Source organism: Ovis aries, chromosome 26 (assembly GCF_016772045.2).
Source record: "Ovis aries strain OAR_USU_Benz2616 breed Rambouillet chromosome 26, ARS-UI_Ramb_v3.0, whole genome shotgun sequence".
NCBI lineage: Eukaryota > Metazoa > Chordata > Mammalia > Artiodactyla > Bovidae > Ovis > Ovis aries.
In genome coordinates this window covers 13,893,916-13,907,208 of record NC_056079.1, presented here as the reverse complement: position 1 = coordinate 13,907,208, position 13,293 = coordinate 13,893,916, and the positions used below count along the sequence as shown (strand labels likewise).

Sequence of the window (13,293 nt, the reverse complement as noted above, 5' to 3'; positions counted from 1 at the left end):
ACATGAAATTAACAAACGAAGCTAAGCTGGCATGTGTTGTAGGCATGACCACAAAGAACAAAAGTGGGTATAAACTAGAAATGCAGTAAGTTAATAAATATATTTCCGTGGAAAAATACAAGCTACAGCTGGAAAAGGAGGGATGGAAATTAAGGAAACAGAGAGTCAATGAAACAGCGTGATTTGGAAAGTAGTAATGCCAGGGAGCGATTTATGGGGTGAGACGGGACGGCCGTGAATGTGATATGACAGCTAAATAAGCAAAGGAGGGATCAACCCTGCTGCACAAGCCTGGAGCACCTCACCCTGCAGCCGGTGGCATCTGGAGACTGCCCCCAGCTGTTTATCGAGCACCTACTGTGTGTCAGGCATAGCACACAGTCAGGTTATCCCTCAGAGTCTCTGAGGTGGGTGTTGTCACATCCAGCAAGGAAGCTGAAGCTCGGACAAGAGATGCAGCTTGCCCAGGATCACAGAGTTGGAAAGCAACAAACCAGAATTTAACCCACATCCTATTCAAAATCTCATCTCCATACTGGCTGCCACTCAGTGAATGAAGCGGCAAGGGACAGGCTGTAGGAGCCCTGCAGTGACCTCTGGCTGTGGGGTCCTGGAGGTGCATAAAGACCAGGAGACTGACGCCCTGGCTTCCAGGCCCAGCCCTGCCTCCCAACAGCTGTGTGACTTAACCTCTCTGTGCCAAAATGGCAAAAAAAAAAAAATACTGTCCACAGCAGGAGGTGTTGACGCCTAAGTGGATATCGGGGGAGGCTCTCAGTGAACCGCACGGCACACAGAACAGCATACAGGGGCTGTTACAAGCCTTGCGAAGGCGTGAGTCCCTCAGTCGTGTTCGACTCTGCGACCCCACCGACTGTAGCCCACCAGGCTCCTCGGTCCATGGGATTCTCCAGGCAAGAACACTGGAGTGGGTTGCCATTCCTTTCTCCAGGGGATCTTCCCAACCCAGGGATCGAACCCAGGTCTCCTGCATTGTAAGCAGATTCTTTATCGTCTGAGCCACCAGGGAAGCAGACCTGTAAATCCCTGGTCCTTGAGCTCCGCTGCTTCCATGCATTCATCACGACTAGTCAGTTCTACCTCCTGCATTTGGAAAACTTGTCATATTAAACCCTGTTGAGCCAGAAGATGATCAGACTATCAGGAATGAAGGCTTAGTCTGCCTCAAAGAGCTTGGTTTGTGTCCAGCTGGCTACAGTCTCCGCGGGATTTGCAAAACCTCCTGTGAGCTTTGCTGTCTCTCAAGTATGCTGCTAGCCTAGGAAAATTTAGTTCTGAAGGAAAGACGGGTGACAGGGCAGCGACAGGTCTGGAAGCCAATCCGAATGAAGAATGGTCAAAGGATGTGAAGATCCACGAGGCATGAAGGAGAGGAACACGGGGCCATCTTCAAAGGCTGGCTCAGTGGAGAGGAGGACTTCTGTGCTTGGAGTCGCTCCTCGGGGTGGAGCTGGACAAACAGAGGACAGGGCTGATTCCTCCAGTGGAGGGGCCCCTGGGGTGGTGCAGGCCCACTGCCTCAGGGCTTCTGAGGCTGGGCTAGGAAAACGAAGCGATTCCATTAGCCGCTGTGTTTGCCAGCAACATTTCTCCCACAGCAACCAGGTGTCCTACCATTTCAATTCCACTCTGATACCACCCCAGGTTAGAGCAGACCCATACTTTAAAGGCTCTGGCCCACAAGACAGCCCGCACATCTGAATGCTCGTCCCAAGTCCCGGGTCCCCAGGCTGCCCACACTTGTGTCTGACTCGGCCACGAATCTAAGGGTTCTCACCACACGCCTTCAGCTTTGATGACTCACTGAGATAAATCGCAGAACTCAGGGAGTTGCTACACTCACGATGACAATCTTCTTATAAAGGGTGCTACGCAGGGGTAGGCAAATGGAAGAGAGGCCCAGGGCACGCTGTGGTGGTGAGGGGTGCTGAGAACCCAGGTCGGGGGCACCAGCCTCCCATCACTGTGTGTTCACTAACCCAGACGCTCCCTGGACCCTGCTGTTCCTGGGGGTTTACGTGGGGTCTCACTGTGTTGGCTCAGGTAACAAAATCATTACCCACAAGGTTGAACTCAGTCTTAGAGATCAGAGGATAGGGCTGGAAGTTCTAACTCTCTTCTTGGTTCTTCTGGTGACCAGCCCCCATCCTGAAGCTATCTAGCCCCAGACCCCAAAGATCATCCCATCATCCCATTAGCATAAACTCAGGTGTGGGAACTAAGGACTCACAAAACACCCCCAGCACTCAGGAAATTCCAAGGGTTTAGGTGCTCTGGGCCAGGGAACCTGGGACAAAGGCCAACTCTATTTTTTATTATACCACAGGTACACTTTCACGTCCCTTCTGTTTCTGACACGCTATGTTTAGTGGCTCTGAAACTGATTACGAGGCACAGTTCAGCCCAGTGCAAGAAGAGACTTTCAGAACTAGGGCTCTCTGGCAATTTAACAGGCCACCTCTAAAGGTTCGAGCTACCTGGAGTGGGAAGTGATCCGGCTGAGGTCGGACAACCCTGGCTGAGACCCCTGAGCAGGAAAGCCCTGTTCTGGGTGGGTGGTAGTTTGAATCTGATGCTTGCTCACCCCCTGGCCTGGTCACAGGGTGATGTCAATGCCTTGTTGATTTCAGAATCGAGAGTCACTTCCATTCTGGATGAACAGCACTGTCACCCGCAAGCCTGAAGGCTGGCACTGGGGCTGGCACGGATACGACAACGAGCTCAGAGCCATGAGGGGCATCTTCCTGGCCTTCGGACCTGGTAGGCAAGATCTTAGTCACTCCTCCCCCAAGGCATCAGGGGCTGACGGCGAAGCCGTCGGAAAGGCTGGAGCGATTTCTTTATGGATCCTCTTTATGAGCAAAGCCAGCCAGTCTCCACGAAATGTCTTTGGCTGGCTTGCTTTCAAATGCTTCTTGGGTTTGGCAAATGTGGCCAAATACTTCCCCCTGTAAGTTTTAAATCTCAAGCACAGTGAGGAAAATGTATTCCACATGTTTGTGATTCATTTTTTACTTAATTCATCAAAACATCCCTTCACAGCCATCTGATGTCCAAGAAAGCTTATCAGGCACCAGGTTGCTGACAGCCACAAGTCCCAGAGTCGATGTGCTCGCTTCAAGGGGTCTGACACTTCCACACTTCCTCCCTGTCTAGAGCGGCCACCGCTGTGCGGGTCAGCCAGTCTAGGGCCCACCAGAAGCTAGGATGTGCTCACGGCAGGCTAGGAAACAGTGTTGTGACTCACTTTGAGGATGAGCCAGAATGACTTCTGCAGTGTCTAGGATGAGAGCGAATTGACTTTGCCTTCTTGGACCTGATGGCTTCCTGGGTCTGGAAGAGAGGCGGGGTGGAGGGGGGCCCATTTGGTCATTTGCTTTAATTAACACAGCACTGTAAAATTCACATTTTGGAAGTTTATCAAACGCTCTAACAATCATACTATTACCTGTACATGCCCTTAAAAAAAAAAAAGCCTGAAAAGCAGTCAACAACTATCAAGAGTCAGCTGATGAGATCACGAGCTCCTTGTCTTCCTTCCTGCTATCCACACTCCTTATTAAACATTAAGCTTATTAGCTTACCCTGATATCCACAGTCAAAGTTCCTTTTTCTGAATGTTTCGATCAAAATGTTTTAGCTCACAAAAGCCCACGCTTTCTTATCAGGTGATAGGCTAGAGGTCATACCTGGAAGCCCTGCCCTCCTCCTCAACATACCGGACAGAGATGCTTGTGAGCCCTCCTTCATTCCATTCACCTCAGGTCACTCTCTCAACCACAAAAAAAAAAAAAAAAAAAAAAAAACCCTGCTGAGAGCTACATGGTGTCAACTTCCGCCCCCTCCACGGGTGCCTCTGGGAGGCCGAGCTTAGGGAACACACGTGGGTCCACATCATTGCCCACACATCATCCAAGTCCCTACGTCCTTAAGCAAGCAACAGGACCAGTAGCTGCAAGCATTTCTAGGGCACAGCTGGGTTCACGACATTGGCCTCAGAGAGTTCAGAGGATGTTTCCTCTTGATACCGTCAACCAGTAACAGCTACCTGTTAGCCAAGCACCAGGTTAGATCTGCGGAGCTCAGAAGCCAGCTGAGTTCAGGATGGAGGCTTGAGGATGCTGTGAGGTCAACCGCTAGCTCAGCATGGAGACATCGAAGGCCATGGCCTTTACACAGAGGCCAGTGAGACAGGGGTGCTTTCATTCAAAGGCATCACCTCCTCCCTCCCTAAAAGAGAGGAATCAGATCATGAACGCAAAACACTTGTCAGCTGGAGTGTTTATGAGCAAGCGTCTTGGGCAGATTTTAAAACAGAAATGAATCTAGCCTCAAACCAAAATTTTAAACCCAGTACCCAGAGCTGCAACAGCTGAAATTCAGTGGGGAGCTTTTTGTCCATTAACAAAGGCCTCCATCATACGCTCCTTTAAAACTAAAAGCCCAAGTCTTTTATAGTCGGAAAGACGACCCCAGACGAAAATGCACTGGGCTAATTGCAAAACTGTTTCCAGGCAGATACAGCCTCCCACAAACCATCACGTTTCTGGCTTCACTTTGCACGCAAGATTGAACAGCTCTACACACTGACTGTTTACGCAGAAGAAAATTTAAGAGCGAGGTCTTTTATAACAATCTAGCTGCACTTTGAGATAAACGTACTCCCCTCCTGATTAATTGGAGGTAATTCTCGCTCATACAGGATGCTGAGCATCACTACGGCTGCCCAGATACAGCTTTAGAAGTCAGGAAGTCTGGTCCAGCTAAGTGAAAGGGAAATCATTCTGGAAGACAGGCTCTCTCTGGTTAATCCCAGCTCCTAATTGGAACAATCTAACCTTGCCCTAAGTCTCTAAGTCTTCCTTCTGTTTTGTAAGGAAGTTCATTTGTATCATTTCTTTTTAGATTCCACATATAAGGGATGTTATACATTATTTCTAGGTAGCCTAGTGGCTCAGATGGTAAAGAATTCGCCTGCAGTGCAGAAGATGCAGGTTTGATCCCTGGGTCAGGAAGATTCCTTAGAGGAGGCCATGACCCACTCCCGTGTTCTTGCCTGGAGAATCCCATGGACAGAGGAGCATGGAGGGCTACAGTCCATGAGGTCACCAAGAATCGGACACAACGGAGTGACTAAGCACATATGATATTTCTTCTTCTCTGCCTGACTTACTTCACTCAGTATAACAATCTCTAAGTCCATCCACTAACTTTTTTTTTTTTTTTTTTTGGTCGGAAGAGCTTGACCTCAATTTTTCTTCCCAATGTTAAAGAAGGAGATGTCTGAAAGGCTGGGGGCGGCTGTCTTGGATTGGCTATTGACCTCCACCTGCACATGTGGCAGGACACGGCCACCACGTGATGCGGCAGGGTGACCTTACACCCACAGCAAGTCAGGGAGATGAGTCTTCCGTGTCACGGGACCACCTCCCCACTGATTCCTCAGCTGTGGCTGATTCTTCTCTGGGGAGGTGTAACCACCATCCTCCGGAGAAGGTAATGGCACCCCACTCCAGCACTCTTGCCTGGAAAATCCCATGGGCGGAGAAGCCTGGAAGGCTGCAGTCCATGGGGTCGCTGAGGGTCAGACACGACTGAGCGACTTCACTTTCACTTTTCACTTTCATGCATTGGAGAAGGAAATGGCAACCCACTCCAATGTTCTTGCCTGGAGAATCCCAGGGACGGGGGCAGCCTGGTGGGCTGCTGTCTATGGGGTCGCACAGAATCGGACATGACTGAAGTGACTTAGCAGCAGCAGCAGCAGCAACAACCACCATCTAAGGATGGCTAATTTAATGTTTTCCTTCAGATGAGAAGGGTTGGCACTCTAGCCTCTACATTCTCCTTCCCAGGGCAGCTCAGAATTTGTTTGAAATAAGTGTTTACCCTGAGGCAATGCAGATCCTTACCCTCCCTACCCTAAAAGTAAGTGAACATTTCACATAAGCTATGGGGTAAATATTTTCAATGCGAACCTTCCCTTGCTGGGCACTTATTCTATTAATATCAACAGCTCCCATCAATTGAGCACAGACAGGAGCCTGCAACTAGGATTTAGGCAGCATCTCTGACCATCCCCTGAGGTTATCCAGCTGGTGAGTGGCTGCAGGCTGCTCTGTAAAGCCCATGAACTTCTTTATATGGAATTCTACTTTTATATCTCAAAATGAGCAAAACCCATCACTTGAGATGTTGCTCTGGATCTAACATACTCTGTGGCAGAGCTCTCTCTGTTGCTTCTGTATTTGTAATTTCAGGGTTAACGTTAACAGCGGAATTTGGTGTGGACACTTCTGGGTCATGTTGCTGTCGCTGTTAGTGTTTCTTTGCTTTTTAAATCAAGGATACGTGATTGTTTTAGCAACGCAATTATAAAGATTATTTTCTAAGATAGAAAACTTGTCCTTACAGCCCCAAAACTACCTTTTAAAAAAAATTATGGAGGGACTAAAAGAGCACATGTCTGGGCCTTCATTGATGGATAAAGTGAAAGTTAGTCACTCAGTCAAGTCCAACTCTTTGTGACCCTGTGGACTGCAGCCCACCAGGCTCCTCTGTCCATGGGATTCTCCAGGCAAGAATATTGGAGTGGGTTGCCATCTTCTTCTCCACGGGATCTTCCTGACCCAGGGATCGAACCCAGGTCTCCCACACTGCAGGCAGACTCTTTACCAACTGAGCCACCAGGGAAGCCACTATTGATGGATAAAAGTCCCTCCTAAATTCAACTTCAATAGTTTTGGGTACTTTGTTGGAAGCGCCGGTTTGGAACCTAACCGTGAAGCGGCTTATGAATATCTCTAACATCTCACATTCACTCTTTGTTGTTGTTCGGTCACTTAGTCATGTCCCACTCTGCAACCCCATGGATGGTAGCTCACCCAGCTTCCCTGTCCTTCACTGTCTCCTGGAGTTTGCTCATTCTCATGTCCATTGAGTCGATGATGTTCATTCAGCATCTCTTCTGCCTCCTATGGAGAAAGAGAAGGTCCCTTCAGCGCCCTTACTTTCTATGCTGTGAACAGCCAGCCCTGCCCCTGGGGGCCTGTGTCCACATAGCATCTGGGTGGAAGCATTCTCCTTCATGAGATGGTTTGCAGCCTTCACTCAGGTCCCCAACTCCAATACCAGCTTCTTTATCTTCCCCACAGCTAAGTTACTTTATCTGCTAGTGAAAAGCTCCCAAGGAATGTTCCACTGATCTTCCAGACACACTTGGGAGACCGTCTCTGTGGCCTGTGCATTAGCCTCACTGAGAAAAACTATACAATTGCTGGTTCTGTCCAGTCCTGGGACCTCCATGTGGCAGAAAAATGGGAAACATTCTTGAGCTGGGGGCACCCAGGCTAACCAGTCCCTGCCAGATAGGTGGCCTGGTAGAGACCTATGCAACTGAATTGGGTTTGAGGAGCTGGGCAAGATGAGGCTTGCAGAAATGAGCAGCTTCAAGTGGCCTTTGGGTCCTCAAGGAAAGTTCTGTTGTTACAAAGGGAAGCACAGTTATGCACAAATCAGTTTGTTGTCTGATTTGTCTTTCAAAGAAACATGGCGCTAAGTGGTAAAGATCCCACCTGCAGATGCAGGAGACGTAAGAGATGCAGCTTCATCCCCTGAGTTGGGAAGATTCCCCTGGAGAAGGACATGGCAACCCACTCCAGTATTCTTGCCTGGAGAATCCCATGGACAGAGGAGTCTGGCGGGCTATAGTCCATGCAGTCGCAGAGTCAGATACACTAAAGCGACTTAGCACATACTCACATCTCCGTAATCCATAGAAAGCAACTTCCTTTCACACCTAGAACCTTCCAGATCACCTTCCAGGTTCACAATCTCTTGGCCAGGTTCTGTGGACAAGGGGGATCTACCAGTCCTAGAGCTGCTGAAATGCCAAGCATAATCCCTCCACCACGTGACTCACCCCTCTTTGCCCTGCCCAGCCCAGGAGTGGCCTTGACCACTTGCTTCCTTGCCTTTCCCTTGCAGATTTCAAATCCGACTTCAGAGCCGCTCCCATCAGAGTCGTGGATATCTACAACCTCATGTGCAAGGTGACAGGCGTCACCCCCCTGCCCAACAACGGGTCCTGGTCCCGGGTGATGTGTATGCTGAAGGACCCGGCCAGCTCGGCCCCGGGCGCCCCACCCAGCGCCTGCACACTGGTCACCGTCCTGCTGGCACTGCTGGCGATGCTGGCCTAGCTGCTTGCGCCATGTCCCCAACACTCCGCACAGTGGGTGAATTAACCTCCTCCTTGATTCATGCAAGGCCATACAACTGTTAATCTCTTCTCGGATGATTCCATACACAAAAGTGCCTATTTCTTTAGAAATTTTTTTGTTTATTTTTTCTAGAGGTAAGGAAAATTCTAGCTTTTCATTTGTTCAACTATAGGTTATTTTCCTTTTTTTTTTTTCATGTACTCAGATGGCTTGTCTGAACAGGGCATCCCGCTGTAATGACCAGACCCCACGTGGGTATTCTATGGAGTCCTGGCCCCTCTGTTTTGCACAAAGCAGGCTCTTGTCTGGGGTCTGTCTACACCTGGGAGCCATGCTGTATGTCTTCTTCCATGGTGGGGGCGGGGGGCGGAAACGGAGGCCCATTTGAAAGTGGTAGCTGCTGTCTATTTCTGACCCAGCTCGTGATGTTTCTTCACCTTATACAAAGTCCCAGAAAAGGCATATCTTAGTTTGGCTCACCCATCAGTCAAACTCACTAAGAATTGCAGAATGCAGAGAACAAAGTGAAAGATATGGGTTCCTTCCCAAAGTCTGAGCGCACAAAATTTTCTCCCTGCGTGGAGGAGCAGAAGAGTTTACCATAGATATGGGCTTCTACAAGCCTTCTCCTAGCATGTCCGTGGTGTGAACACACAAATGGCAGGAGCTGGACTGCCTGTCTGCCCATCTGCCTGTGGGAAGGCTGACTCAGAGGATCCCATCTAGAATGTGAGTGGGTGCTCAGGCACTTTAGTCATGTCTGACTCTGTGCAACCCCATGGACTGTAGCCCCCAGACTCCTCTGTCCATGGGCCCCTGGCAAGAATACTGGAGTGGGTTGCCTTTCCTACTCTAAGGAATCTTCCCAACCCAGGGATCAAACCCGGGTCTCTTACATCTTCTGCATTAGCAGGTGGGTTCTTTACCACCAGCGGCTCCGTAAACTCCAGCAACACCTGCCATACCATCTATCATCACAGGTGGGGAAAGAGATGTTTGGCTGATGAGTGTGGACATACTTGCAGAAATCTCACTCTATTGCCTGAAATGGTGACGTATTGAGCATAAGTTTGATGCACCCGTGTCCCTGAGAGCAAGGTTTCTTCAACAACCACAGCAAAGTGGACCCTTGAGTGACCCAGAATTCCAAGAAAAATGGTGGAGCGCAGGGAACAGAGTCAGTGTGACGCGACTGAATCCCAGTCACTAACCACTCGGCCATTTGATTAGGTAATAGTTGGGCAAAGCGACACCTTAGAGACCTTGGTTTTTAAGAAACCCCAAAGAAGAGGCACTGAGCCTGAGCTGAAATGTTTTTAGTCTCCTAAGTCTGCTTTAGGAGACCTTGTTGCAAGACAAGGGATACCCGCACTTCTATATGCTCAGAGCCATAGACGTGCATCACTGCATTAAAAATGAGTTTGCACTAAATGAAGCCCACCTGCAGATGAGACTTTTCATCAAGAAAAGCCAACAGATCAGGTCTCAGCAGGACAATGAAGCCCCTCATGTGTTGTTTACCTTGAAAAATGAAAATCTATGCTCACCCTGATTCAAGAAGTCTGGGAGCCATCTCTAGACCTTGAATCATGAGAGCAAAGGATCACTGCTTAAAAATATCACATTTATCTTCACAAAAGATTTCTAAGGTTTTATGTAATGTGTTTTTAAAGCGCTAGCAAACCTTCAAGTCAATAGGAAAGGCAAATCAGCCTTTGTTATCTGTCTGAAAGCCAATTAGTGCTTTGGGAACATTGTGGTGGTTACTGAAAGAGCATCTATTGTTTGAAGTTTTCTTTCTCTGTGAAGGACTGTGTTCTAATTAATTCCGTGGAGCTCATTGTGCTCCCCTGTGAAGGAAGGAGCCCTAAAAGAAAGCCAGTGATTCAGTTAAAAGTGGATTATCCAAGTCTAGAGGGGTACGAACAGATACAGGGTCTTGAGTTTGTCCTTCCCACTCTGTTCTACCAATTTTTCCCCTCACTCATTCTTAAAATCTTCAAGTTGCATAATAAAATTTCAGACATTTGCCTGACAAGGTGTAGTTACTCTATAAGTGGTTTTGAAGGTCCAGTACTTTGCCCACCTGATACAAAGACCTGACTCTTTAGAAAACACCCCGATGCTGGGAAAGATTGAAGGAAGGAGAAGGGGATGACAGACAATGAGATAGTTGGATGGCATCACCGACTCAATGGACATGAGTGTGAGCAAACTCTGGGAGATGGTGAAGGACTGGGAAGCCTGGCGTGCTGCAGTCCACGGGGTTGAGAAGAGTCGGACAAAACTGACCAACTGACCAACTGAACAACAAGAAAAATGAGAATAAGACACTTTTGGAATCATAAATATTGGTGAATAATAAAGGAAATTCAGACACTGAATGGAGGAAAAACCTTAAACTTAAAGCAATACATATGTTTTGGTGGCTTAACTGTTTACCTAGAATTTTTTTCTTTTGATTTTTTTTCTGTTATGTTCTTTTCCCAAGGAAAATTCTACTTTCTCTAAACACATTTTGTTCCATCAGAGTAACATTTGCTAGGACTATACACACAACTTTCCTCCTATTTTACCACTTCATCGTTAATTCCGGGAGGAAGTTCATTGGACTGACCTGCGAATACCAAAGACAGATGAAAGGCGTGATCTTTAAGTTGAAGATAAGATGAATGGCTACTGCCTGCCTATATGCAGAATCACCAGAACCCAACTCAACTACGTGCTGAGGACTTCAGCATAAATTAGAGCAGGCCCAGGGAATTCTTTCTCACCTCCAAGAGGCCTGACTTACAAAGTCCCAACTCTCTTTACTTTTAAAGGGCTCTTCGAAAGCCACAGAAGATCTGAATTGTCATAGACAGCAGTTTGCAAACCTTCTGGGATTGCCAGCATCCCTGGCCCTCTTCTGGAGATGCAGGTTCTGAAGACCTGGCATGGGGCCTTCGACAACACTTTTAAGTCATGTGGATCTAAGGTCCGGGTTTGCCCTAAGGAGTGGTGGGTTCTGATTTGATTTTGGTAGACCCGAGTCTCCCACAGCAACTTCATAATCTGCTGGTCTCTTCAGGGGCCATCAGCCTAGCATCGGCTACTGATCCCAGCTGGGTCAGCTTCCCAACCTTCTAAAACCAAAGCAGATCTGGAAGTCCCGGTGGTGAGATGGCTTTTCCATACCCAGTCCCCGTGAGTTTAAGATCCTCAACGGTGCTATCATACAAACTCATTGTTCAAGACACACAGCTCTTTTACGAATTTTCTGTGAAAGTGTTTTACATGTCTGTAAATCTCAAGAGATTTCCAAATGTGATTACGTGTTTAATCTTTGTAAGCAATTGGTGAGAGACCAAAATCAGCTCTTGTAAGCTACTTGTGAGGAGGAAGAAAGATGGGAGGCTCGACAGCCTAGTTATAAACCACAGGAAACTTGGTCTCAAGTCTGTGTGATGGAAGATATGCTTATGTGTTGCTTTGAAATCATAAAATTGCACCTAGCGCCGTGCCTCACATGTTTCATAGATGTCCCATAAATGCGTTGAATGAAAAAAGAATAAATAAAACTGAGGAGACTTGCTTACACAGCATATATTCTTTCTCTTTGTCTGTACTTTTTCAAACAAACCTTTCCGTTTTGGATTGCTATTTTTTCTTATCACCCAAGTGACAATATAATTATACTTCATTTCATGGACTAAGCATACTCCGTCCCAAGCTTATAAACTTGACAGATTGGTAGGAGGAAGGAAGGAGATTAGATTTTGAATGTACTAAGCATATTTACTTTTTAAAAATATGACAGTTTTATCAAGATTCAGTTCACATGTCTTATAACCCTACCTTTTAAAGTATCAATTTAATGGCACTAGTATGGTCACAGAGATGTGCAACTATTCCACAATCAACCCTAGAACATTTTATCACCCTGAAAAGAAACTCCATATCCATGAGCATGTTAGCATTCACCCCGACTTTGCCCCTACCCACCCCCAGGCAACCTCTAAACTACACTCTATCCCTACAGATTTGCCTCTTGGGGATATTTCAAGAAAATGGAATAGCCACGAACTCTGTGGCCGTCTGAGTCCAGGCTCTAGCCAACGTCACTACTCAAATATACTCAAGTCTCTCTCAGAGCATTTTTTTTTTTTTTGGTTGTGGATCATTTTTAAAGTCATTATTATTGTTACAGTGTTGCTTCTGCTTTGTATTTTTAGCCATGAGGCATGTGAGATCTTAGCTCCCCGACCAGGGATCAAACCCACACTCCCTGCACTGGAAGGTGAAGTCTTAACACTGGACCACCAGGGAAATCTCTCCCGGAGCATCCTTATGGCATCACCCCAGAAACCAGTAACAGCCCACGTGCCCCTTCTCACCAGCAGCCCAGCCAGGACTTCTGCGTATCACTGTGAGTCAGCTTCCTGACAGGTGTTCTTGAGATGCTGAAGGCTGGCTCTGGGTCGTTCTCCTCTATTCCACTTGAGGGTCCTGCTCAGATGCTGACCAGGCCACTCGCCTGCCTGAACCCATCACTGACTGCCCCTGCCGCCCCACTACCTGACTTTATCTTACTCCTCTTAATCTTCCTCCTGCAGCAGGCTTCCTGGGGCGGGCACCTTGTGTGTCCTTTTACCTGATCTCGGGTCACTCTCCCTTTCACTCTGTAAGCTCTTCTTGCTTTGGGGCATTTCCATCCTGTCACTTTCTCCTCCTTGATGAGTACCCCATCCTCACCTACTTAGTACCCCTTCCCTGAGAACTCAGGCCAAATGTTTCCTTACACTCTGGACCAGATCAGGCCCTGCTGGCTGACACTCTTTACACCAGCCACATGCAACCCCACGCATCACAATACCAGTAGCTGGAAGAAGCAAGTAACAGTCCTCTCTCCTAGAGCCTTTAGAGGGAGCAGCCTTCTCAGTTTCAGACTTCTCACTTCCAGATCCATGAAAGGATACATTTCTGTTCTTTTAAGCCACTCAGTTTCTAGTCATCTGTTTCAGCAACCACAGGAAATTAATACACCTTTCAAACTGCTTTCAGAGTAGTC

The 13,293-nt window shown here is 47.7% G+C and overlaps 1 protein-coding gene across 2 annotated transcripts in view; it reads left to right on the top strand.

The window, feature by feature from the left end:
- Nucleotides 1-11,829, top strand: part of ENPP6 (ectonucleotide pyrophosphatase/phosphodiesterase 6) — an 80,431-nt gene extending 68,602 nt beyond the window's left edge. Inside the window, exons 7-8 of one of the 2 annotated variants that reach the window (XM_042241239.2) lie at nucleotides 2,652-2,781; nucleotides 11,066-11,829. In XM_042241239.2, coding sequence (XP_042097173.1) covers nucleotides 2,652-2,781; nucleotides 11,066-11,103 — 168 coding nt within the window. In that variant the 3' untranslated portion in view covers nucleotides 11,104-11,829. Of the gene's footprint in view, nucleotides 1-2,651; nucleotides 2,782-8,007 lie in introns of both variants that reach the window. The other variant, XM_004021844.5, reaches the window with a different exon arrangement.
- The last annotated feature ends 1,464 nt before the right edge of the window (nucleotides 11,830-13,293 follow it).